We start from the raw sequence: 27026 nt of genomic DNA, 5'->3' as shown, positions 1-27026 counted from the left end.
ACATTCCCAGTAGGCCAGACTGAGGTTTCCCCTTGAAGAATTTCCCATCTGACTGTTATCCATGTTTTAAAATATAAGTTGAACTTGCAACATGATATCCTAGCTCCTGTCTCCACAGCATGTTCTGATGGCTGCAGAATCAGGGGTTTTCTCTGGACTTAGGATACAGTCTGTGTTGGCCCTCATTCTCTTGACTGTTTATTCTGTTCCCAAGAGGCTGGAATGAGAAATGCAGCAGAAAATTTTTAAAACAGCACTTATAAACTAATTTGATGTAAACCAATAACTACACATGGTATCTTCAGCTGTTCCTAGAGCATCTAGAGCAGCTATACTTGTATACATGCATGAGTATATTTTTATGAATTGAAAATAAATAAAATCTTCTATTTTAGCTGTTGGATTTAATTAGTATTAAATGTTTCCTTGCTCTGCTTTTCCCTTGCAGTGGAAACCTAAATACATTGACATATGTTAGTGAAATAACTAGAATAACAGCAGAGGTGCTTCACCAGTACAACTGAATCACATGAGAACATCAGGAATAACGTGGGATTTTAACACCAAATGTACCAGAGCATAGCAACAACTCAAGTGAAGCAGAGGGGAAATATTGTGAAGGATGGCATGAAGGTTAAGATAGGTATTAAAAGGAAACCCTTAAATCAAAGGCACTATGTCAAAGCCAAAGTCCTGGGAATGCCAGAAAGGATAAGCACAGAACCATCTCACAATGGAAGTGAACAGAAGCTCCAACACAAGTACCCCAAATCCAAAGCTGGGGTAAGCCCTTCCTGCTCCAGCACATCCACCCATATAGCTGAACAGATGGTGTCAGATATGATCTGCTGGCACATTCTGCACTGTCAGCAGATCTGCTCTACTAACTCAGGGAACTTCCTTCCAGTCCCTTAGTTTTATCACTCACAGAAGTCACCAAAGGGATGCATTCATCACACAGGACTTTGGACACGTCTTATTGGCACTCTGCATTTTGCTTGCATGGAAGAGCCTGGGGAGCCCTCAGTCCTTGCAAAGCAGGTGGCCTAATCCCATGTGAGTCTCGGGTTTCCTGTAAAACATGCAACTCCCTCCAGTACTGAATGGCTGCACGTCTGTTTTACAGTGATCACTATTACCAAAAAACACCCAGAGCATGTAAATAGCCCTTGAAGAATAATTTGGCAAGGTTGAACCCTGAACAATGTCAAGATTATTAAGCCTTTTGTTACAAAGTGAGTGATATTAGTTCTTTCTTTCAGAGGAGACAACAGAGAAAATGTTTGTTTTCCCAATGGTCTAAACTGGAAAAAAAAACCTCAGGTGGTAGCAAGTTGCATGGAGAATTTAGTATGGATCACTGCCTGCACTATCCTCACCTCAGCCCTTTTCTCTTAAGGAAAGAACAGGAAGGAAAGGAAGGAAGCTGAGAGGTTTCACAAGGTCTTTGAAGAGGGAAAAACAATTAAAATACTGCCAAGTTTATTAGGAGCAAGCAGATATCTTTATTGGATCACCTGAGATAGCTGGAAAAGGCAGAGAAGCTTTAGGCACATAAGCCCACCTTTACATGCAAAAGAGAAGCCTCAGGCATAAATGTGAAAATTTAGGCAAGTGTTCAGATAACTCAGAGCTTTGATGGACCATCAATATAATGCTCCAAGAGCTCTATTCTCTGAAGGAAGCCCCTTCCTTTTTCAATACTATTGATGACACTCATTAAGAAATATTTGAGAAAGCATCTGTAAAATCCAACTATGTGACTTCTCAAAATACATGCAGTACCATAGGGTTGACTGTTGCAGTATTTTTTTCAATTTAAAATTATTCTGCCTATTCAAAATGTATTTTCAAACAAAGAAAATTATATTTCAGAAGTGAGAACATATGCAATATTAAAAATTGCTTTTGAAGCTAAAAGGTACCTAGGATCCATAGGAAAATGCTCGTCTAAATCTACTTTTAATTTTTGGAATTTCAAGCATCATACATGTAAGAGATGCTTACTCAGAAAAATAACACAGAAATAAAAGATGTAGAGATCCTATGAAAACCTTTATTAAAAGCATGGGTATGGTTTTATCTTGCATTATAAAAATAGTAAGATTTTTTACTCATTCTTATCTTTACAACAATTGCAAGCTACCCAATTTGTTAAGGTGAAGGAATTAGAAAGACAAAGTAACTGACAGGGGGGAAAAAAACCCCACTCCTGCCTGCTTCTGATGTGTTCTCTGAATTCTGAATATTTTTTAACACACTCCTATCATCTAAGCAGACCAGAATGGTTTATGAAAAATTTACATGTGGCAATTTGAATAAAAAACTGAGAAACACAGTCCTACAAAAGGTCTGGCATATTTTGTTTACATGAAAGTGGAAAACTAGGTAATTAAGCATCAGCTTCTGCTAAATCAAATTTATATTAAATTAAACTTCCAAGGACAAGCAAGCAAAACTAACATTGTACTACAGTTCTAAGCCTGCATTTATGTATACACACATCCTCTGCTCACGACTTTATCTAGACTCTAGCCATTAGTCCTAGTTGCACTGGTTAAGCCAAAGTATTTTAAAGCACCTCCACCCAGACTCTACAGAAGCAGATCTCTTTTATTTCTTGTACCTAAATCAGTTGCAATAGCAGGCAACTATTTATCAAATGGGAAAACTAAACACAAAACCATAGTGGAAAAAAAAAAGTGTGTTTATTCCTACTAATGGTGAGTAGTGGCCCAGTCTAAGTGGAAGGGCTTATTAAACAGACTTCTGTAAGAATCTGCCCTGAAGAATTTCCTATACAGCCCTTTACTTACTCATATGGACAACAGAACAGGCTGCATGCTTATCACATTTGAGTAAGACAACAAAACCATGCATATTTCATGTCAGAGCTACAATTCAAACCCATCTTAACAAATCAGTGAAATAACTTGAAGAAAGCCAGATTCAGATAAGCAAGAAGTCTCGATTCTCCCAATCGTACTTTCTATGATCTTCATGGAAGATTTATATCCTAACAGACATCTACACTGCAGCTGTGAAAAGGGAGAATATCAAGAAGACAGTTTTTCCTGCCAGACTGTGTCCTGCCAGATAAGTGATCCAAAGACTACAAAAAAAGAAGTCACTCAGCAGAAAGCAACTCCCTTGTAGGAATCCAAGCACTTGACAAGCAAAAGGTAGCTGTAAATTTTGTTTCTGTCAGAGTATTCTTTAAGTGGTGATCCCCATGTCCATCCTCTATTTTCATATGACCCTCTAATTTCCCTTAGCAAAAAGAAACCTAATATTGGAGACTTGTCAGTGATATTAGAGAAAAAGAAAAGATGATGAAGACAGAGAACAATAATGAAACAAAACTGAATAAATAGAGGCTAGACAGAGAGTCAAAGTCAATAGGGAGAGGAGTGTTTATGGGAAACTAAACAAACTAAAAAAAAAATGAAAGTGGATTCCATTATCTGTTTTATGGGTACACACTTTTTCTGAGGTCTGTATTGTCATCCTTGAGAAGAGACCCTGATGCTTGCATTTTCTTCCCAGCTTTGCAACAGCCTTTAAGGCACTTAAGACAAGAATTTTTAAAATATTTTTACTGTCTTAAATGCTGAGCAAATTATGACCCATGATTCCTCACAAGGGACCATAATCCTTTTCACAATAGGAGCAAATGTTAGCCATAGCTGAGTGCTTTTCAGCATCCCACTTCTGTATTCAAGGATGATAATAAACCCTCCATATTCCACAGCACAATTTTGTGGGGAAATTAATAATTGTTTTTGGGATACTCAAACACTATCCTGAAAAAAAGCCCGATAAAGAAAGAGTAGCAGGAGAGATTAGGAAGAAGTTGACAAAACTATAAATGTCTTGTAAATAGAGAACTGTGAAAAAATGAATCAAAACAAGAACCTACTCTGAACAGACAGAAAACAATACATAACAACTACCAACACCTTCAGTATCTGTACACTGTCATCCAACATTAATTCTGCATTTAAAAACCAAGTTGAGGTTTTTAGTATAAACCAGTTACCTATTACTGTAAATCTAGTTACATGCCATTATTCTTCTCTCCGTAAACTCTTTAGTGAATGTGCCAGCCTCTCCAGCATGGAGAAAGAAGTAGCTCAGGGAACTGTTAAGAATAGCAATGACTGTGAGTAACCCCACAGATGCAATCTGAGAAAGTATTTTCACATACAGGAATTTTTTTAGCTTTCACCTCTAGGATGAAAAGTCACTGTCCCTACCTCTCACTAATAAGGTCTGTTTTGGGCACCTCCAGTGAAGCTGCCATTTCTGGTGGTTTAAGTGATGGGGACACCTGTCCCTCTGAGAGCTAAATTGAGCCTACAACTCACCTCATAGATATTACCAAACAGTCTGCATGTGTTAGCAACCTTGTCACTTACTCACCTGGCCTGGGTTCAAAACACTGACCTAAAAGTGAAAGGTTCCCATCAGCCACACATTCCCAACCAATAAATTAAAAGTCCATCTTCAGCACAAGGTTATCTTTCATCATGAGCTGGGGTGTGGGAGTTATCAGAATATTCCACTAGGAAGGGTTTGCAATACTGAGACTTTTAATTAATAATGTCACCACCTTGCTAAGCAGTGCAAGTCAGCTTTCTCTTGGATGTGAATGACTATTTTTGCAGTACAGTTTGTTCATTCACATCACATGCATGAATCCCTGGAAAAAAGATGGTCCCCAACAACAATAGTCTATGAGAATCCTTTGGCCAAATGCTCAAGACCAGCTATACTATGTCAGCCCTGGATAATTCACAGTAGCCAGAAGGAGTGATGGGGAGCAATCCCTTGCTGTTTATAATGATGTTACCTCTTCATTTTCCCTTCTACTTCAGTAACAATATGCATAACATCATTTAGAGTTGCACAACAGTCTTCTGATGACTCTGCTCTCTTTGCCTTTTATGTAAACCAACAGGTATGTTAATACCTCATCATAACAGAAGTAATACCTCTGCATTTTGGATTATATGCCATAATTCAATGCACATTCTCAATGTGGAAGATTAGCTTTAGAGAATGGCAAATAATTGTATAGTCCAAGAAGTAAACAAAGTCCTCAAATTACTAACAAATTTCCAAGTTATAATAGCCCCCATATTAAATTGTATTCTCCAATGAGAGTGAAAAGACAGACTGTGAGTAATGACTCAGTGTTTGAGTTCTTGCTCTTCCACAGCTTTCTGTACAAGTTCCTTCAAGTTATAAAACCTCTTTACATGTCCAAAACCTTTACCCCACAGGAGAAGGAAGTATAAATACATTCCATGGACTGAAACCTCTAAATGCAGGATGAGACAGGCTGTTAATCTTTACAGGGGAGTGTATTTCACAGTCTCATGTATATTTTGAAAACATAAAATGCTGTAGAAAGTGAAAGAAATTGTATTTCATAATCCTCAAAAAACAAATATTGGTGAAAAAATTATCTGTGAATCAGCTATATTCAGAATACAGTTCTTAAACGGCAGTAAAGTTTTAAAAACAAAACCAAACAGAAAGCAAAAAAAGGAACCAATGGAACAACACAAATGGAAAGTTTTAAATAATACATTTTTGGTCAATTGCTTTTTTATCTTTTCTTTTTAGATGTTGATTTTGTATTTCCCTCAAAGGAAAAGTTTATAAACATGCTGATCTCTTTAAATTTACCATATTATTTCTAGCATTTATTAATTCAGCAATTAACAAATCACAGGAGACTTTCTCTTTACATGCAGCACTGCCAAATTTTGCCCTTCAAAATGCCTCCTACTGAAATCTGCAGAAATAGAGATGCATCCCCCACAAGGACCTGTGCCTTTCTGACAGAACCAGGGCACTCCTACACGGCACAGCAGGGAGTTCACAGCATCCAGCCTGAACCTCTGAGGACTGCCAGCTATTTGCATGGCACAACAATATTTCCCTCTAACAGGGTAAGCTAACTTTAGAGTGCCCTAACCAAATATTCTCTGCTCTGATACACAGCACTTTGCAGAGCTTGCATGTACACTCTATAAACAAGCAAGCCTGACATTAGAACCTGCAGCAGTATGGCTACTAACATCTTACACAGCATTCCCAATCACTTTATGCCACAGAACCTCACAGTGCATGCCTGGAAATAAATTAGTTCTTGCCCAGTTGTCAGGGCATTAAAACAGATTTGCCACTACACTGCACAAAATTGAGTGCCACAAGAAAGAAATGTACAGTCATCCATGCAATAAAGACTGCATCTTTGCATTTATACAGAGGTATATATTCATATCTCATAAAGTGCTGTCCAAATACCCCTCCTCAACCAGTCAGGCAGGGCACCAGGGACCCAAGCAGAGAGCATGAAATATGTAGGTTCTGTCAGAAACCCCAAAGTACTGATGCACACTCCCAAATATCTCTTTTCCATGCACCCTCTCTCTTGCTCTCTACAAGACTTTTAGATACAGATCTTGGGTGAACAAAATTAAGACAACTCCTGATACTTTCAAAGGCATGCTCAGTTAATGGAGCAGATACCTATTTGCATTCTGGTGCTTTCTGGATCACTTTTGAGCAAAGTGACATTTGGGAAGCCTCACTCGAAATGCTAGTTAGACAAGGTATCTAAATATTGAAAAACCATCAAAAAGAAAAAGCATAGGAAAAAGGTATTTCATATGTCATGGGACCAAAACATACAACAAAAAGTTGAAATGTCATAGAGTCAAAAGAAATTCCCCCATTTCTACTTGGCTCAAAGTTCATTTTCAAGCACCACCTTTCCTGTATTTCTGCTTCACAAGAGTATCAGCAAACTATAAGGCCTCTTTGAGAAAAGATTTGCATTAAAAAAGCCAACAAGTATGAAGGGAACTGTTTCAGCAATGATAAAATATTTGAGACAAACCATTTTACTGTTTTCTCTCTCCCTCTATATTCTTTTCCAATTGTCCACTTCTTCACTATTACAGAAGAAAAGAACAATCTGTTTCACTTGTCTCTCCCTTCAACTCTTGTGGGGAGTTGAAAATGAAGTACAGGTAATCCTAAAAGGATCCTGTGGTGGATCTTCAAGGGAGAAATCCACAGGTGTGTTTCAAAGGGGAAGTCAATGCCTCTCACACTGCCTGGGGCTTTCTCTCAAGTGTATTAAACAAGGAACATGCACTGTCACTACCCTGTCAGTGACAAATGAACCTTCTTAGTAAAGAGACAGGATCTCCTATTGTTTCCATTCTTAGGTCCTTCTTCCACCAGCTGTACCTACAGTGTTCCTCCTGGTTTCCCAAGAGCTCATGAACTATCACAGACAGCACTGGCTAACACTTTTGTTGCAGCAGATACATATTTTAATGGCCAAATACTATTTATGATGAGATGAAAGAACATTACAGTATGGAAGGAACTAAAGGTATGTTCTCTGGAAATAGAAGGATTAATTAAAGTAGGCTAATGCAGGATTTAGTTGACTGGATTTCTAAATGTCTTTCCTTTGCTTTCTCTGTTGATTTTCTTCATCATGCTATCTTTATCCAGTAATTATACACTACATTGCCAGGTGAGTAAGTAAATACATTATAAATTTGTCAATACAGTCAGAGTGGGATAAAACTATGTTCCTATCCAATTTAGCAGCATTTTTAAAGCATTTCCATAATCATAAAAGCAGGTTGTGACAGATACTGAAAGTTTTTTCAATTTTACCCTTACCAAAACACACATCCTTAGGTCTCTGACACCAATAAATGCTAGCAAAATATGTCAATAGTCAGATCCCAAAACATTTACACAGTAAACGTTGTCTTTGCACATTTGGAGACAACCAAATCTAGTTTCACTTGTAATCTAAACTAAGGTTTCAGTTGATACTCTTACAGAGAAAGGAAAATCTCGTACATTAATTCCCAATTATGCAACAAAAGGCTCTTCTGTGGCATATATGCCACATTACTCAATGCAGTATTTCTAAATACACAAAGCACATAATCTGTCCATGTGAATTATATTACTATTGTAACTGATGACTAAAAACAAATTCAATTTTTATTTCATGCTTGGTTTAAGAAACTGATTTTTAAATAATTTTGTTAATTCTGTGGTTAAAGATACCACTTAAACATACTGGGTTAATTTGTTTATGCTTTAATTATTTTATGAGGCATTATCTATAGAATACTATTTTCTAAAACATTTAAAATATCCTATAAGACAGCAGACATTCAGACAAATTTCAGAGTTGCTAAAGCTCAGGTTCCTAAATTACTTACATTTTCTTTAAGAATAAATAGCAAAACCTTACTTGGGATCTTTGGATGACTTGATTATATATGAATAAGAAATTTAACTGAGTAACCAGTTCTCAAGCACTTCACTAAGAATAGATGGGTAAATAAACAATGATGACTGTAATTGCAGAAGGCATAAACAACAGTTTTAGACAGTTTGTGATAAGCAAACTGCTTTATCAATTAAATAAACAATTCTTCGTTTATGGTTTCTCTCTTTTCAACACCAGCCATTCTGGGACCTGTGCTCCATCATGGAAATGAGGGCCTTAGACAAAAGGAAGGAAAACCAACTTCAGTCTCATGTCTGGTGTTTTGCTTGTCTTTTACTAGAATGCCAGATGGGTGACAAGTGCATTGTACATAATATGTGCATGCACAGATACAGCTGCTTGTGGGCCTGCACTGCAAACCACATTGCTGAAATTATTTAGGATTAAAAGGTATTAAGAAGAGGGAGGGTTGCCTCAAATTTCTTCCATGATCTGGTATATAGCAGAAGATCATTGTACCAGCAAATGAAGGGGACTGAAAGCCCTTGGATAGTAGTAGAGTCAAGGATGATCAGCTACTCTGCCAAAGAAAACTTGTAGTGGAACTACTCTCCAGAAATGAGCTGGAGATGAGCTCGGACTATAAAGGTTTTCATAGCTCACAGGAACTTGTCTAACCCCAGAGGTACACGATCATTTATAGTTGGGTGTTTGGGATTTTTGCTTTTTTTAATTTGAATTCAATGCAGCTGGGTACCAGTTTTCTTCGCATTAAAGAGTGCAATGTCTTAAGTCTTGCAGCAGTGAAAAGTTACACTGGTGCCAATATTAAATATAAAACAGAGTTTAAAAAAATCACTTAATGCTAGATAGCTAAGCCTTTCTGTGACTGCCAAAATAGCAGGCTGATTTTCAAAGGTGCAAAATAGACAGAAGTTCCTCCTGACGTCAGTGGAAATGCCTGGGTGTTCAACACCTATAAAAAAATGAGTTTCCTTAGATGCTCAAGGAATAATCATGGATGCTAAATTTAGCCTGGGGTAGTCACTTTCCACAGACTCCTGCTATGGTAGTGGGGGTGAGCAAGGCTTTTCAGAGGGGCAGTTAAGATTAGAATCTGTCTGCTCTAAATTAGGTTCTGCAAGTTATCAAAGAAATGGATGGCTGGACTTCTTTAATTTACAAGTTTTTTGAAGAGAAATAAAAACAAACATCAGATTTCAAGTTGAAGGAATTCTGGCAGTTCAGAGCATTTGGGAGGAAGCACTTGAAGTAAATGGAAAATCTTACTCATATCAAGTACAGTAAACACTTATCACTGCCATCTGCCAAGCCAGCACAAAGGTATTACAACCACTCTTTTGGAGATGAAGACATGGACAAAGAAATGTGTCCTTATAACTCAAAAGTGGGTAAAAGCAGGACCAGACACAGGAGCAGCAGTGCCCCTTCTTGCACTTAGGACAGAAATGTAGAATTTATTTTCTCCCCTCTGTGCACACTCAACTTTTAGGTCCAATTATAGAAACTAACTAAAAATCAGCCAGACAGCTGTCACCTTCTGCTTCCCTCTGGACAGGCCTTCAAAAGTATGAAGTGTATTTCTACAAGCTGCCATTTCAAGAAGGAGACACTTTCATAAACAGAGATCATTGCATTTCTAAGCCTTCTGCCTCGGTCTCTTTCTGCAGAGCAGTAACACCTGCCCTGTAAGCCTTTCACACCAGCAGTTTGAGGATTACTGAGACCACACTGCCTTGATCTGTACTGAAGTGTTCCTTGTACTGCCAGCAGGAAGAGCTACTACGGGTTCTGTACAGAAATAGGCACAGAGGGTGATCATAACACTGTGTTTGCTGTTAAATGATGTGAAAAGAGGAACTTTCTATCTTTAAATACCTGCCAAATTTTATGGTGTAGAAGTACAGCATTGTATAGGACCTGTATAGTTATGATAACAACTTATTCATCAAGTCTCTCAGCCTGAGGCGTATTTCAAACCAACAAATCCAGTGATCTAAAAACAAACATCACACTCTCTTATCACAGCATCTCATGAAATGGTGTTCCCCAAACACTGAAGATGTGAAAATTATCCCAGACTACAAGAAATGAAATTTAATTAAGGAAGAAATTGAGTACTCAGTGTGAATACACTCTCCTTCTGGTATCAGCTGAGAGTAAAGAATGAGTAAAGGCCATAAAGGAGATGTTCACGCAGAGTCAGCAACTTCTCAGTGCTCACAGTGGAGGAATTCCACATCAGCTACACATTGTTTATCCCAACAATTATGGCTCAGAAGAAGTTATGCTTGGCAGTAAAGCCATTGAAACCAACTCAACTTTGCCAACTGTGTAAGCACTTTTATATTTGTTTATTTGTAAGGCCATAAAACAACACACAGGAGGGACATTTTTTGACTTGGGACAAAGCAAAGCAGCACAAATTCCCATCTAATTCTATTTCATTGACATGTTTCTTCCTGCATCACATCTACCTGCAATCCAGCTGCAAATCCAATGCATTCTTCTGTAAGCAGGGTCTGCAGTAAAATTTCTAAAATACTACTAATATCTACTAAATAATCACGATCTGCAACTAAAGAAAATCTTAATGCTCAGTCCTTTTGAAATTAATCAGTAGAACTGCACAGTGCAATTCAGAAATCACGAGCTAAATGAAAAGTCATTAAATAGATGAGAATTTATGCAACAGTGATCAATTCATGTGAGGCATTAGTTGGCAACTGATTTTTCCATCATAATGACGTCTTTTGTCTTGTGAGAGGACAGATGGGTTTTAATGAAAGATTTTGACCTGGCCTCATTGGGCAAAAGCAGTCAAAATTCATTTTGTAAAGCTGTTTTAGCTCAAATTGGAAAATTATGATGGTATTGTGATATTTTTTTACTGAAATTCATTCGTTTACAGAATTTACCCCATTCTGCTTTTGTCTGCACAGGGCTAGAAATTGTATAAGCATGGATTCATTTTTACTGTGGTCCCAGGGCTGAAAATTCTCAGAGGCTTTCCAAGCAAACACCTTCCATGCCTCTCTCTTCAGCTCTCCAGTGACCCCAACAGAGATTCAGCCAAGATGCAGACATCCCACCCCCAAGAGATTATTGCAAAGTCTGCTGCTTAACACACAGCTTTTCTCTAGCTCTTAAGCACATTGGTTGCAGCTTATGGAAACCCACTTAGATGCATACTTTCTTCCAATCCTTATTGTCTTACTAATTGGATCAGCATATCTACAGACAGACATTGTACTATACAAATTTCAGGGGAGGTTGTGGTGTGTATCTGAGTACAGGAAGCAGGTAGCCTTTGCTTCCCATTATAAAATGGTTCTGATAATTTCTTTTCATAATCTGTTGCTGGCAGATATTTGGGGGTCAATGGAAATTAACAGCTAAATAGGAGACTGTAGGAATTATCAATTTGACAACACTTAAAGCATACAGAGCCTGGAATGGGTCAACATTGAGAGGTTCATTTGAGTTTAGATAGAAAACATACTATTAAGTAATATATTGATTTCTCTTAGTACTGGTAAAGAAAACCTTCCCATTCAAACAAAATAGCTACATAATCATGTCTAGTAAAGTGAATTTCATAATAGTTTTCTTTGATTTTTCCTTTATATACCAGCAACACAGTATTCAGGGCTGCACACCTTATTGACAGCTTCCTAGACAAAATATGACTGTTCCACTATCCTTTCAGCATGCTCCTCTCAAGCACCATTCCATGCAAGTAACATCAGCAAGAGGAATTTAACATGTTACTATTTTAAAAAGCACTAATCTCTAAGAGGCAAATTGTACAGAACAGGCCATAAACACATTCCCTTTTTCTACAGGGACTCCTGCTCTCATGGCAACTCTTCATAGGATAAAAGAAATTGCCTCTCCATGGCTTTCTGTTGCATCAGTGTCTAATACTTTGGACAGTTACAGTATATGTTGAGAAATCAAGACACGCAGTTGTAGAAAAAAAAAAGTTTGTCTATTTACTACAAAGTTCTCAGCAGACCTTCTGTGGGGCCATCTCCCACTGAGAATGCACATAGGATTTAAAAGACAACAAGAGATGTTCTTTGTGTGTTCTTAATATTACAGCTTTTGGCATCCACTGAAAAAAAATTCTTGATGCACACAAAAGAGGAGTATTTGGCCTTGGAATGCTGAAACCTACTTTCATAAGGTGCAATCTGCATCTACAGTGGATCATTTGGATCATCTACATGGATCATTTGGCAAGACATTGCTATTCCATACAAGACAGCCAAATACTTGCTGAACACCAGGGGAAAAAAATGTCTAAAGCAGGTGGAATTGTTGGCACTTTTTAACTATTACTGCTAATAGAAAATCCTGCATTTCAGCCAACACAATTCCCAATTCACCTTCATAATCCTAATTACCTGCATAAAAGGTAAGGGAGGGAGAGAACTGCAACATAGGACTCAGCAGGTGAAATAGCATATGCTACCGTGGCACATGGCTTTTACCATTATCATTCTGCTTTTGACTCTGGATGATTTTCCTCCTGGCATATCCTGAAAGTAGTTCCCTCCTGAAAGTAGTTCTAAAGCTCCTCAACTCTTCATAAGAATACCTTCTTTATAAGAAGTATGCAACTGTTAACAGGTTAGTAGTAGGAATAGATAATAAGAAGTTTTCATACTCTCTTCGAAAGGAGAGGACCTTTTGCTTCCTCACACCTCCTACATTCATGTCCAGACCCTGCTCATGTTGCTTGCTTGCAGAGGGGAATCCATGCCTTCTCAACAATCCCACTGGTATTCCAAGTGGGTAAAAAGTGCCACCTCAGTAAAAACCCTCTAGTGGTGGTTTCTGTGTCTGCCATATGAGCCAAACCCCAAGGCTCATTATTCAAGGAAAGAATTTTACATGGTTTAAAACAAACAAACAAACTAAAACCCAAGCCAACTTTATTTCCAGATAATCTCAGTAACAGAGGAAGACCTAGGCTGGAATGCCCTCTACACATTGAAAACATCATTATATTCTCCACAACTCTTTCAATCTGGAGCCTGTAAGTCCATGAGAAGTGGTTCTGTAGAACTTAATTTTGTTGGCGGCATCCAGCCTCTCCTGCCAACCCTCTTCCACCTTACATTTATGTTTCATTCGTTCATCCTTGCTTATTTTTCTTGCCCAGTGAAGAATGAAGTTTCTTTCCACTACATCTGCCTTCTCACTCACCAGTAGAATTATTACAGGAAGAGGTTTCTGATAAGAAAGCAACTTAAATTCCATCCATAGAAGATGCAGCAAACTGTAGAGTAAATCCAGGATACTGACTGTAACTCTATTTATAGACTCTGAAGTCAGACTGAACACAAGGTCAATTTCTCTTTCAGGCTGCAATGAACCTCTCAAACCTGCTGAACTTAATAAAACTGCAGTAACATAAAAATAAGAACATTGTCCATAATCCATAGTTCTGATAGCTCCTGCCAAATAATTTGCCATATACATGACTTCCAAATTTTTTGGGTTTTTCTTTTTTTTTTTTTCTTGCAAGGACAAGAGGAGTTATATTACCAGCCAAAGGAGGTAACGCAGATAAATCCTTATAGGTCACACTTGAAAAGCAATCTGATATGCACTGCTGAAAAGACAGCTTTTAGCCTTAAGAATCTTTCCCAAAGTCCTCAGTCATGCACAACGTTCAGTGTCATCAAGTAAATTTGCATTCAGAAAAAGGGCAGTATCAAAGTAAATAAATATTTTAAATCATCTTGTTTATTTTATACCAGCATAAATAACACCATCCAAATGGTCATCATCTACATTGACATCTACATTAAAACCCTTTTGCATTAACAAAGATGTGGTACCAGGGCTACAGAGCAAGACAGAATAAGGTCAGTCATCTGTAACAATGGCAGTAAGGCAAGGAACATGTCCCCAGTTCTTTCCTTACATGTGTTAGGGCAATAGTGTCATTCACGTCTTTATGACTGCAGAAGGCATATGTTAAATATGTGAGTTCCGTTTAATGCCCTACAATACAATACAACTGTGCTAAAAAAGGGACTACTCTTGTTTTACAACCTTCCTTGGAAATCTAACAAAGCACATTTCATGTCAAAGTTTTACAAAGCACACTCACTTTTATAATTACTTATTGTAAATAGGCAAGAGCCATGTTAAACACATGGCTAACCAAGCAGTGTTGGCAGATCAAAAACATTGCAAAAATAGTGTGTGTGCATTTCAAGGAGCATTGCTGTCTTGGTTTCCTAAGCTAAGGGATGCTGCATTTCCTTATGTTCCTTTTAATTCTGCTGAGATATGGGGTAGTGAAACTAAAAGGTTTGTGGAGTCTGTTGAACTTTTCAAGAAAACTTGAGAAATAAATTTATTATGAAGAAAAGAGAAATCATGTTTTAAGTCTTCCATTATAAGCTAGTATGATTTCCACTTCCACCCCAGTCCAGCAGGGTAGGGACTAAAAGACAGCTGATCTCTAGTCTGACAGACCATAGAACAAACCACTTCTACCAGTTCTTAGAAATATCATTGCTGTACCTCTTTCTACCAGTGAGAAAAGTAAGGTCAGAGGTGAGTTGACCTTGTCTAGGGTTACAGAGCAGAATGAAGAAAATCCCACCCTCTCTGGCCAGGCTTTCTAATTTCCAATACTTCTTTATTTTTGCGTGGCACTGAAGAAACAAGGGGCCACTTCCATGGATCTTTCAGCTGCTGTTTCAGCACACATGGGCAGTATAAGTGTAATGGTTCAAGGAGCAGACTTCAGAAGTCTCCTATCACATAGTACATATGTATATATTCAAGAGACACAAAGGCCATGGTTCTCTAATTATTTTCTACAGCAGACAGCATGTCCATCCAAAATATAATTTTTCCTTTCTTTAAAGTTGCTGTCTGAAACGCCCAACGACATTTAAATTTTTGCCAAGAGCGCCTAATGCAAAAATGGTCAAATTTTTGCATTTTCTTGATATCCTGAGTTGACACAGGCTAAATGTTACCTCAACTAAATAATTGAAATTGTTGTTCACATTCAGAGAGACAATGCTAAACTACAACTCAGCTTTCCTTCCTATAGTGCTCTTCATATATTTTTGGACATCTGTGACCACCAAGGAGCCTGGATTACAGCAGACCATAATATTCTACGAACCATGGTTATAATTAGGCGTCACCTCCATTGTAATCCTATGGACGTCATCATGTGTTACCAGCATCTGTTGACAGATTTCATACCAGGCATATCACTGAAATGGCAAGTCTGGAGAGGGCAGCCCACAATAGAAACAATGGCATTTATTTTTGGTTTGTTCCAAGACCATCTCATAGAAAATATATGCTGCCAACTGCCAGGGCTCCACCAAGATCACTTCTGAATATTGTATTACCAGTTAGAACAAAGACCTGTGCTCATGTGCTTGCAGTCTTCTCCTAATGAATAAGGAAACTAAAGAACTTTCTGCAACTGTCTTAGCACAGATTAGGAAAAGATAGAAGCCTTGACATTCCACAAAGTTTATCAAGCCTTTTATCATGCGAGTACTTACTTTTCATGTAATAATAAATTCAGATTTCTTTCCAAGATGAAGAATAAGGATCCCCTCTTGTAAATTTTATTTGAATATGGTATCACATTAATATTAAAACTAAACCCTGGGAATTGGCAACGTTAAGTAGCAAAACCACATTCTCTATGGAAGCAAAGCAGAGTCTGCTTTCATTTGACAGTGTGGAAATTTTACTTTCTGCTGAAGTACGGCTTGTTCAGAGGAATGGAAACATAAAATTTTCAATGCAGTTTAATTGCTCCCTGCTTTCCTGTAAAAATCAAGAGACTTATTATAAGAATGTCTACTTATCCAAACTCTCTTTACTTTTTAACATTTATCTGCATTGAAGGAAAACTGCATCTAGTAACCTGCCCATTTTCTTTCAAAAACAGCCTTCTCTGAAATACTGGACAATTGAATCCTTATCAGATGTAACACAACCCCTTACAGCTGAGCAGTTTCAAATCACTGAAGCACTTTAGCACTCAGATAATTTTCATTCTTATTATAAAACATGAAAGTATAGTTCACCATCTGAAGAGTGCCAAATTAATACAAATACCAGTTTTGAGTACAACTTAATTATTCATTAGGAGTTGCAGCAGCTGGCAGATCAAGAAAAGTGAACTTCAACTTAGAACTTCTCCCCTTATCCTCACAGAGCAGGATCTGAACAGGTCTGAATGTAAGAAAATGAACAAAACCAGCTACAAATAACAGAAGGAGGGAAGCTACAAGCTAAATCTGAGAGGAAAATATTGCTTCTACAAATTTTAATGGAAAAGCAAACTCACTGGCCCCAACTATTCTAACAGCTCTAACTTTTATAATTACACTTTTACAGTATAGCTTTTATAGAAGTGTAACAGTGGGACAGACTGTCATTAGATCTAAATTGTCACCTTCTACTTAAGCTGCTCATCTATGCAAAATGCATATTCAGCCTTATTGTCCAGAGCACTGTCTCTCACTCCCTCCCTTTTTTTCATTCTTGTAACCAGCAGATAACCTTTTAATCCCAGATCTGTCAGCTGTGACTTCAACATCACCTTTTAAATTAGAAAGCAATAAATCCTTTGCATTATTTCGTCTTTCTTTTCCATGTGCTGCTTAAAACTTAATGTCATTAAATTAGATATTGGAAATATTACTAAAGTACCAAAGCTTTGACATGACTGCAGCTGGGATCATAATTTCTGCCTGTGTTAAGAAAAAGAACATGGGCAGAACTTGGTGGCACAATAGTTTTCTTACACCTACAAGGCAAAAAGCATTTCTTCTAAAACTGTGTATTCCAAGGAGTTTACAGACATGTTGTGGGGTTTTTTCCCCCAGACAGTGAACTGGCATATAGGAACATAATCATGACATACAGTTTTCCAAATATAGCCTGGATATATTTCTGGGCAATATTTTCCTTGTCAGGTCATTCAGTCAGAATGGAGATAAATAATAAATTCTAATAAGAGCTGACTTGCAAGATCACAATTTCAGAAGTGACTTCTCAGTCTGCTTTCAGAAATATTGCAAACTTTTCTGCACACTAATTTTGAAGTCTTATTCATCTCTGCCTACAACTGCAATTTACTTTTTTGAAAATCAATCAGGCACAAACATCAATTCAGAGTCTGTTTTCCAAAAGGAAAGATCCAGGAAGTGAAGTTGAAAGTTACTGAAATACTTATACATAAATCTAGAGGTACTGACAGAATATTTGCAGTGCAATACAAAAATAAACTCCTGCCTCCCGTGAATAATAATTTAAGGTTTCACTTCAGAATTAAAAAATTGAATGCTTTAAACTAAAAATATGGCATAGCTACTATACATTATAGAAATTGTTTATACAACATAAAATATATTTTATTAGAGCCCCTCGGTTGTACAACCGCGACAATTCCAGCACAGCATGGCAGTAAGATAGGGCATCATTCCACACAGAAGCACACAGACAGATACACATTATTTCCAGACCTTCCTCTGCTGTTTCTCCCATGCTGGGTCCAGGAGCAGATCCCTGTCCCATTCTTCTTCTTGGGTCATGTACTCATCCTCTTCATAGTTGTAGGTGTACTGCATGTTTGTTTCTATCTGATTCATGCTATTCATTCTGCCCGGGGATCAGCTTCAGCTGCTCTGGCTTCTACTACGATTTAAGTTTAGTTTACTTGCTGGGAGATTGTAGGTAGCAGTGTCTTTTTTCCTTCCTCTTTTTTTTTTTTTTTTTTTTTTTTTTCTTTTTGCAAGGTGACAGGAAACGAATATTGAGTGATCTTGCTGAGAGCAGAGGCTGAGAGTGCCAGGTAGGCGCTGCCCTGCGATGACCTTCCCTCGCTGGTTCGCTGTGTGCTGTCCCTGCCGGCTGTGCCGCCGGTGCCTGTGGCTGACCCTGCGCAGGAGCCCCGCGCCGCTCGCCGCCGCCGCTTATTATCCCCGCCGGCCGTCACGTGGGGCCGGGCGGGCCGCGCTGCCCAGCGCCCCCAATGCCCCAGTGCCCGCCCGCTCTTGCAGCCCGACACCTGCCCGGCCTCTGCCTCGCTTTGTTTCTCTCTTGCCGACACCGATTCCTGCTGCCCGAGGCCCGCCTGCCATCCGCTAATGCGGTTCGACACCGCTCAGCGCTAGTCTGAGCCCGCGTCCCGCCCTGAGCCGCTTGGCACTTTCAGATTAAGGATTACACGAGCCAGCCCAGCAAGGACACCCAAGGGATGAAACGCTTTCCCGTGGAAATGGGTCTGGAGTTAACCAGACAACATGGAAACACAACTTTAAAAAGCAACACACGTATTTTTGCCAAAAACCACGCTCAATACATCCAAAAGCAGGCATCAAGAAGCACATACAAAGCCCTGTGGAGTACATACAAAGCCCAGTAACTTCACAAGCGTGCGGCAGGAGCCATTTGCCCGTGTGCTCCACGGGGCAAAATCTCAAAGGATAGCGCTGAGATCAAAGATCCCGGCAAGCATGTCCGGTATCTCCCGTGCCCTCTCCTTTCAGTTGCTTTGGCAACAATGTTTCTTCTGGGAATTGGCAAGTTTACCACGTTCCTCATGGAGCTTGTCATTCATGCCTGCACCTATCATCAGCCAAGGTCATCTTCTCTAGGGGTGTCCACGCTGGATACAATACCAACCTCACCTAGAAGACCAAAATGCTCACCCAAAGCTGAGCTTCTGGAAGCCACAAGTTACAAAATCAGGTGTAAGGGAAAACTGTGCTCATTAAAGGCTGAGTAGGTCTCCAAACCAATGGGAATGAATAACCAGGATAATTTACACCTAGACAGCATATACCCTCCGTTTCGTATTGCTAGCTAAAGCTCTGTTTTCTTCCAATTCACTTTCTATCCCTTAACTCCAAGCAATATAGAAAAATATACACACATGCACAGAAAATACCCACTCCTCAGCTCAAAAAACCTTGGTAAATGCAGCACCATGTTGCAAATTGGAATTCAGAAGAGGATTGAAACAATTCATGCAATAACAGCAAGCTGAACTCCTGAAGACTGATGTACATACTGTGAGATAAACAGTCTAAAAATGAAATTCTAAATCTAAGCAGCCAGACAGAACCACATGCTCTTCACCTGCTCACTGCAAATACTCTCAAGGTTGCTACACTTCTACCTACATACCAAAGCAAATGCTCTGCTTAGTCTTTTTTGCTCAAATACAAATGAGCATTTTCTTAGGATTCTCTGAGACAAGATCAAATAGCAATTACAAAACAACATAACTCATGTGTGTACACATTATGTGTGTGCTGGTGCAACTTGTGTGTTTATTTTTATAGCTTGGTAGTCACGTTTGGTTTTCAATACAAGTCTAACTGCAATCACTTAAATGATAATTCAAGCCTTCCAAGTCACTAAAACCATTTCTTCTTATTTGCTGTATTGAGCACAGGAGAAGTTTCTAAAGGAAATGCCGGAAGAAGTCAGAGGAGTCCTAGAAGTGCACACACAAATTGTGATGCTGTGACCCAGAGCTGTCCCCCATGCAAAGAGGTCCCCTGCACTGATGAAACCTGTGACCTTCCATGCACTCCCTCATTAGAGGGGAGCCACTGGAACCAGCTTTGTGCCTTTCCTTGGCACTGCCGTGTCTGGGGATCTACATGGATGGAAATGGTTTAGCACCAGTCCCCATGTGCAGTACAGGTGAGCCTTACAGGTACTGATGGCTTCACACAGGGAGGTATTAGCTACAACCCACATTTTATTTCTTGGTCCTCACCCTCTAATATGGGCCAGGGTGCCCACCTCAGTCATAAAATAAAAGCTGAGGTGCTTTGGCAGAGAATTTCTTTGACAAAGACTATCCAATCGCACTGTGGATTAGGACTGAAATCAGATCCATGTCTGGATTTCTAGAAATCAAAGGACATCCTACCCAAATTTTCTAGAATTCTTAAAGAAGGTTATCGAGTTTTTCATAAAATAACTGGATTTTCTTAAAATGCAGCTAGCCACTGGTGCAAAAGTACTGTTCATTTTTCTTTCTACTTGGTACATAGGTAAACACCACTTGATAACAAAGCAAATAAAACAAAAATGCCTTCATTGTTCCTAGGAACCGACAGCCAGAACCATAGTATCTCTCAGCTAGCTGGAGAGATTAAAAAATCAAATGTCTCAAGACCTACTTCATCTATGTTATATTAGTCCATTTTGGATCAAAAAATATTTCAGAATGAAAAATCTTTTTAATTCTGAAAATGTCAAAATAGGAGGCTTCAACATTGTCATTGTGCATTTGGGGAACATTGGGCTTTTTACCTATGAAACAGAAAGCTAAATGGAGTAGCCCCCCCCCCTTTTTTTTTTTAAATCCTGCCTCTCTTGATGGAATCTGACCTGCTCTAGGTTCTCTAACTAACTGCTTACTGTCTCTTAATCAGACAGCATGAGTAGGCAGGGAAGATATTTATAGATGGAGCTTTAGGAGGAGTATCTGGTATTTTGTTTACTACTTTAATTTAATTTTATAAACTAACTGTGTGGATGGTAATGAGAAGCATATGAATGGAGGTCCGTAGTGGAAAGACAGCCAAATGTGAAGCAGAAAGGGAGCTGCCTCTTTCTACTCAACAAGAGAATAGGAAAGCTGTGCCTAGCACAGTGGTACAAATAAAGCAGTTTGCTTCACCAAGCTTCTTCTCACATCTGAGGTAAGTTAGGATTATACCCAAATAAAGCTGGCAGAGTTGCACAGCCATGAACTATGTATGCCTAAAGAGAAAGAAAATAAAAAAAAAAAGAATTAAGCAACCTGAGCAGGAAAGAAAGGACAAAAGTCTCCAAGAGAGAAAAAGAAAGAAACACAATAAACTATATGAATATGGAATCTGAAGCTGACACGGAAAGGTACAAGAAAGTCAGCAAGCATATTTAAGGCAGAAATGACAGGGGTGGTTTACGATGAAAAAGAATATTCATGACTGCCAACCAGATTAGAAAAAATAAGGTGGCAGAGGGAGATCAGGAGTAGAGATAGCAGAGCAGAACTGTCAACTACTCTTGTCTTTTATTTGGCAGAAGGTGTGCAGTTGTCGTTCATGCTAACATGTAAACTAGTAAGGGCCTACCCAGGAGAACGGGGCCTCGAGCCCAGGAGAACACTGTGGCAAGCAGGCATCACTTCCCATGCATGAGGAGCACCAGAGGCCAGATCTTTCCTAGCAGCGGGTCTGGGAGTTCACTACCCAAGTGAAAGGCTTCTGGTATGCTTTGCATGAAGCTCTTTGAGAAACAAAGGGCTTTTCTACCTAAACAACATTAATCTCTGTCATTCTTCTTAATGAAATTGAAGGTTTTCAGAGTTTATATTTAACATTCATTTACTTGTCAAAAGCCATCATATCATTCTGTGAAGAACTCTGTCCTTCGCATTTTTACTGATTCTCAGATTTTTGATCCTTCAACATGTTTCTTACACTTCCCTCTCACAGAATTGTAGAATAAACTGACAACTTTTAATAAAAGCTCAAAAATGCTGAACACTGCAAGAGTGTTTCACCAGATCATTCTTCTATTTGAACCTAATGAGATCTAGAATAAGAAATGAGCCAGACTTCTCTACTTAAATAATTGCCTGTGAAACAATCAACTGACATGGAAATGGTCACCATCAGTTTTCAGCTGTAACACTTCTGTGTAGGAACACAATAGTTTGTATCTGCAAAAACTGTCTCAGAAAGGCCACAAGAAGATAAAGAATCTTATGGCAGCTCCATCAGCCACTGAGTCTTGCCCCAGTCACAGCCTGTTTCTCTGTGAAAAAGAACAGAGGACGCCTTCTCAAGAAAGAAGTCAATGAAAGGTAAAAGAAAATAAATTCAGTGACTATTCTTCTGTATAAACTGTTAAGAGAATCTTAAAACAGGGATCAAAAAGCCTTTTCTTTTCAAGGCATGTCATAACTGTCACTTGTACATAAAATATATTTTTCCTTGTAGCAAATATCCACTAGTTGGAAGCTTAATGAACAAAAATCTGAATTATTTAAGAAAATTATGATTTAGATTGGGCCAAAATGTTGGATTCTGTTAAAAAATTATGCGTCAATTTCCCTAACAAAGCTAAGCAGAAAGGCAAGGTGTGTTATAAAATGTATTCATCATTTATTAGAGTTGTGTTGGGGTTTGGTTTTTTTTGCAACACAATAAATATAACCTGCCTTCTTTAACATAAAAAAAACACACTATATTGTAAGAAAACCAAGGAATTAAATTCATTTTGTAAAGGTACTATGAATAAACTTTAAACTCAATGTTTCTGAAAGCAACACATATGTAAGAAAAACGGAAAGAGAGAAGAGAACAGAAATGAACATCTGGGAACAAAGATCCCAATTTTGTCTGAGCTAAGCACTGTGGGCACTGAGCATATTTAGCCCTCCCACATTTAGCACCAAGAGGCACAAACTTTAACTCTGAAAAATTTCCATGCTAGTCATCCGTGGTGATATTAACTAGACAGTAGCTAATTACTTCTTTTAAAGTATATTATTTCCAATGACAGGTTTGGAAATAAAAATTAAGAAAGAACAGAAAAAATTCATCTACTGGCTTCATAGTAACAACTGTCATTGTCAGAAGACCCCAAAGTGTTTCATCAGCTATATATAGAGACTCTTGCTCTGTCCCTGGAATTCAGCCATGGATGAAGTGTAGCAAGAAACATTTATGGGACCAACAAATACTACCAAAGCATAGCTTGGGCTTCAGGGGTATGGAGAAAATGCTGACTGCACTGACATCACCAGCTTTTGCCAACCCTTTGTGCGGAAGGAAAATCACGGGGCCGAGACGTGGTGTGACCATGCCAGCTCAAGATGTCCTTATGTGACCTTGAGCAAATCAATTCAGATAAAATTTTCCAAAAATCTGAGTGTTAGCTTGTTAGATTACTCTCATTGAGAGAAATGAGCTTATTGTGCTGCGTTCTGCCATCTCTGAAACTATCAGCAATGCTTCCTTTGGCCCCTAATGTCCACCTAGGAAAGAATTCTCAGGAGCAGAGGCTTTGTCTGTCTAAAAGCCCTGAGGAATCTATACAACAATTATGATTACAGTGTTTTTTACCCATCACACATCCTTCACCTCTCTGTTCGCCCCTCCTGACTGTGTGTGGCCTGCACCCAAACATCCCCAGCATTATTCTAGGACGGCAGGGATTTAGGGGCCCTTATACCCTGGAGGCAGTGTTCCCACTGTTTGTAGGGCCATGCTTAGAGCCCTGCATCCTGCACAGCAGATGGCCCTGGTTCTCAGAGGGCTCAGGGCAGTAGGAATCAATCAACATCTGGTCCCTGCCAGAGCCACTAGGCAGTACTGTGATACATAGTAACAATCGCAAACTGCAAGGCGAGTGCTGAAAGGTGTAACATAGCTGGGCAAACCCTCTAGCCACGGCAGGGCCAGGCAGCACTGCACAAGATCAGACCTTCCATGAATGAGAAGAACCCTCAGACTTCCCATTCTGATACATTTATATCCATAATGTATCAACACCTGAAGTCCCATATCCCTTAAGCTAGACTTTCGAGAGTGTCTTTTTGATTTAATGGTTCTTGTCAGGGTAGGTGCAACTCACAAAGACAGATTTGATCATGGACTAAATAAAATCGGAAGCTTTGATAGATGCTTTGCACAGATTAGAAGTGGGAAAAGGAAAAACTGGGGAAAGTATATTGCAATTTATATACCACACTGCAGTCAGTCTTGGCACACTGAGGCTGTGGAGCAATACACACAGTAACAGGTGGGGAAACCACAAATAGGGCTGGCGTAATAGTGGAAAAAATGGCGAGACAGATCCAGGATTTTAAAAATGGTTCAGTGACGAGAATGCAAGAGGCAGGACTAGGGGTATAGCATGGCCTGTTACAAACCTTTTGAAGAAACCTTCACACATCATGTGTTCCCAGAATCCTGCCTGTGTTCCTATTTTATGCTGGCTTAGCTTTACCACACAGAGCTACTAAGCAAGCCCTGTGTGACTAGGGCAATGAGAAAGCTGCAACTGATGACACAATTTGTAATTCATTAATACAACCAGTTAAAAAAATCCCATTGTAGGCCAGCCTGTGACCCTTAAAGGATTTCACTGAGACTGCCATCTAAATGGCAGCACATTGTTCAGCAATAGCTTTGGTCACAATGAGAGAGGTGTGTGTGTGAGAGACAAGGAGTGCAAAGACAATATGCCTTTATTTATCTAGAAACAAACACCATCAACTAAGTTAGCTTCCAGACAACAACGATCTGAGGGGCACAGGTTTTAAATCACTGAGGTATGAGGTAGAGATTATGGGCACAGGACATCAGGCACTGCTGTGTTCTAAACTCAGCATTTGTACACATTGACTGACTGACCTTTGACAAGTTGCAGTCTCAATGCCCTCATTTCTTTTTCCAGATACACCAGTGTAATCTCACTAACATCAATGATACTCAAGTTACACAGTCAAGAAGGCAACCTGGTTGAACAAATTGCCAGTTTGCAAAAAGGAATACTACCTATTTATTATTCATTCCACAAAACAGATAGAGATTAATAAAAGCAGCAAATTCATCCTTGTTTACAGCAGTATTAGGCACAACCTGAATTACTGCCAAACAGGGATAATTATGTTCTTTATGGATAGCACAAGTTTTCCTTTTCCAGAACTGTTGTCCTTCCATGCTGTTCCATGCTGTCCAACAAAGTCTTACTCTGACACTCAGCTGCATTGAGAACCAGCACTGAGAAAATGAGCAATGTTCATGTCATGTCTGATGTAAAGGCAGCAAGGCCTGAATTTTCCAATTCTGATTTTAAAGACAATTGTTTCTTTCCGGCTATGATCCCTCTCACCAACCTCAGACATAGTCTTATGTCAGGAGAAATAATTATCAGTTTTACACACTTTCCAGTATCGGCCTGCTCTTGAGATCTACCAGCCACAACCTACTCTTGGTGAAGGCTCTTTTCTATTTTCAATCCCTCTGAATGTTGACAAGTCCTCTGTTTCTTAACTAGCTAACCTCTCTCCCTGCCTAAGTGCAGTTAAGCACAAGCAAAGGAGGACAGGAGAGCATGCAAATGTTCCTTCACTTTGAAACTAGTTCATTTTTACAATAAATTGGCTAAAGGGCAGTCTAAGTCTCTTTTGTGTCCTGTAGTCAAATTTGGAATAGCTGTAATCTTCCAGAATTTCACAGCTGAACTAAATGCAGCATGTGTGTTTGTTTTCTAAGCCAGAAGCTGTTCTAGGTAATTTTTCAGTTCATATGAACAGTTACTTGAGGTGGAGTCAGCAACAAAGATGAAATTACCCCTACAGGCTGTAAGGCTCCACCTGTATTTATATGAGCTCCCACATTAATTTTTCAGTAGATACAATGTGAACACATCTTCCCCAATAAAAGCATTCTGCAGAAAGCTCATTTTGCATTTCAAATGAATGGACTCAAATATATTTGAGGCTTCTCTACAGGAAATTATTTTGTCATGAATGTGCTTCTAGAACACCATGACACTTTTTCATTTGCTCCCCGTGGTTCAGTGATTCCTCTTGTACCACTTTCACTGGTAACCCTGGCACACAGATGATCTGTGGAAGATCAGGCTGTTCAGGCTCTGAATTTGTAGGGCCTGATTTTTTACTGTGACAGTACCAGTGGTGGGAGTCAGGAGAGTCACTGCACTTGCAGTTGCAGGAGAGAATGTTTAATACAATGCATGATGGAAATACCAGGAAAATTTAGGATTCTGATGGGCCTAAAGGTTCAAACCATCAGGCTTACTCAGTGGGGAAAAGTGCAGTGTGTAACTGTACTCTGTAAAGCACATAAGGTGCAGCGAGGTGTATTTGGCCTTCAAGGGCAGAGAAGGTCAGAGTCTGGCTGGCTGAGGTTAAGGCTGACACCCAGCTGCATCCTTCCAGCACCCTTCAGCGTCATAAGGCCTCGGGCTGTGCTGGCTGCGGACTGGATCGCTGCTAACGACGAGAAGGAAGGAGCTGGACACTCGCTGGAGGCTAAACAGATTCACTGCAAGCCCACAATGTATCAGTGAATGACCCGGAACAAAGGGTACTTAGGGGTTATAAAGGGAAGGAGTGGATCCGGGAGGGGTTTACAGAAGACCAATAGGGGGAGAAGAGGGGATGAGCGTAACACAAATGACATAGTGGAGAGCCCAATAGGTACCAGGTATGGGAGGGGCCCCGGGACCACAGCCAACCACAACCCCCAAAGAGGAGAAGCTTCTGGAACTCTAGGTGGAGTGGGGGGTAATTGACTGGCCCAGGGAAGAGGAAAAGCATACATATAAGGGAAAAAGGGGAGGAGGAATTATATAACCTAACAGATTGACAATAGAACTGGCAGGGCTGTGGCGGGAAAACTGAGGAGGGCAGAACCATTTTACACAAAATGGGGGGGAGCAGATACATAAAATGGGGGAGGAATTAAACTAACTTAATGAACACACTACAACATAAGGGAAAAGACAAATTCCATACAAACAGCATTCATTAACCTAAAACTATGCACTGTATAGGGAAATGGAAGTATATACAGTTTGGAGCATGAGCCTCAGTTTTCTTTCTATAGACCAGGAATAATACTAATACTGTGAAGTATGAGGAAGTGTGTGAAAATCAAATACA

The 27026-nt window shown here is 39.3% G+C and overlaps 1 protein-coding gene across 2 annotated transcripts in view; it reads right to left on the bottom strand.

The window, feature by feature from the left end:
* ACTN2 (actinin alpha 2) overlaps positions 1-17978 on the bottom strand; it is a 67336-nt gene extending 49358 nt beyond the window's left edge. For both annotated transcript variants that reach the window (XM_058019829.1, XM_058019828.1), the window contains exon 1: positions 17839-17978. In XM_058019829.1, the coding sequence (XP_057875812.1) occupies positions 17839-17973 (135 nt within the window). In that variant the 5' untranslated portion in view covers positions 17974-17978. The remainder of the gene's footprint in view (positions 1-17838) is intronic.
* Positions 17979-27026: the final 9048 nt, after the last annotated feature.

The sequence above is a fragment of the Melospiza georgiana genome, chromosome 3 (genome assembly GCF_028018845.1).
Source record: "Melospiza georgiana isolate bMelGeo1 chromosome 3, bMelGeo1.pri, whole genome shotgun sequence".
NCBI lineage: Eukaryota > Metazoa > Chordata > Aves > Passeriformes > Passerellidae > Melospiza > Melospiza georgiana.
The sequence above is the reverse complement of the archived record's forward strand: the minus strand, read 5'-3'. Positions and strand labels throughout refer to the sequence as shown.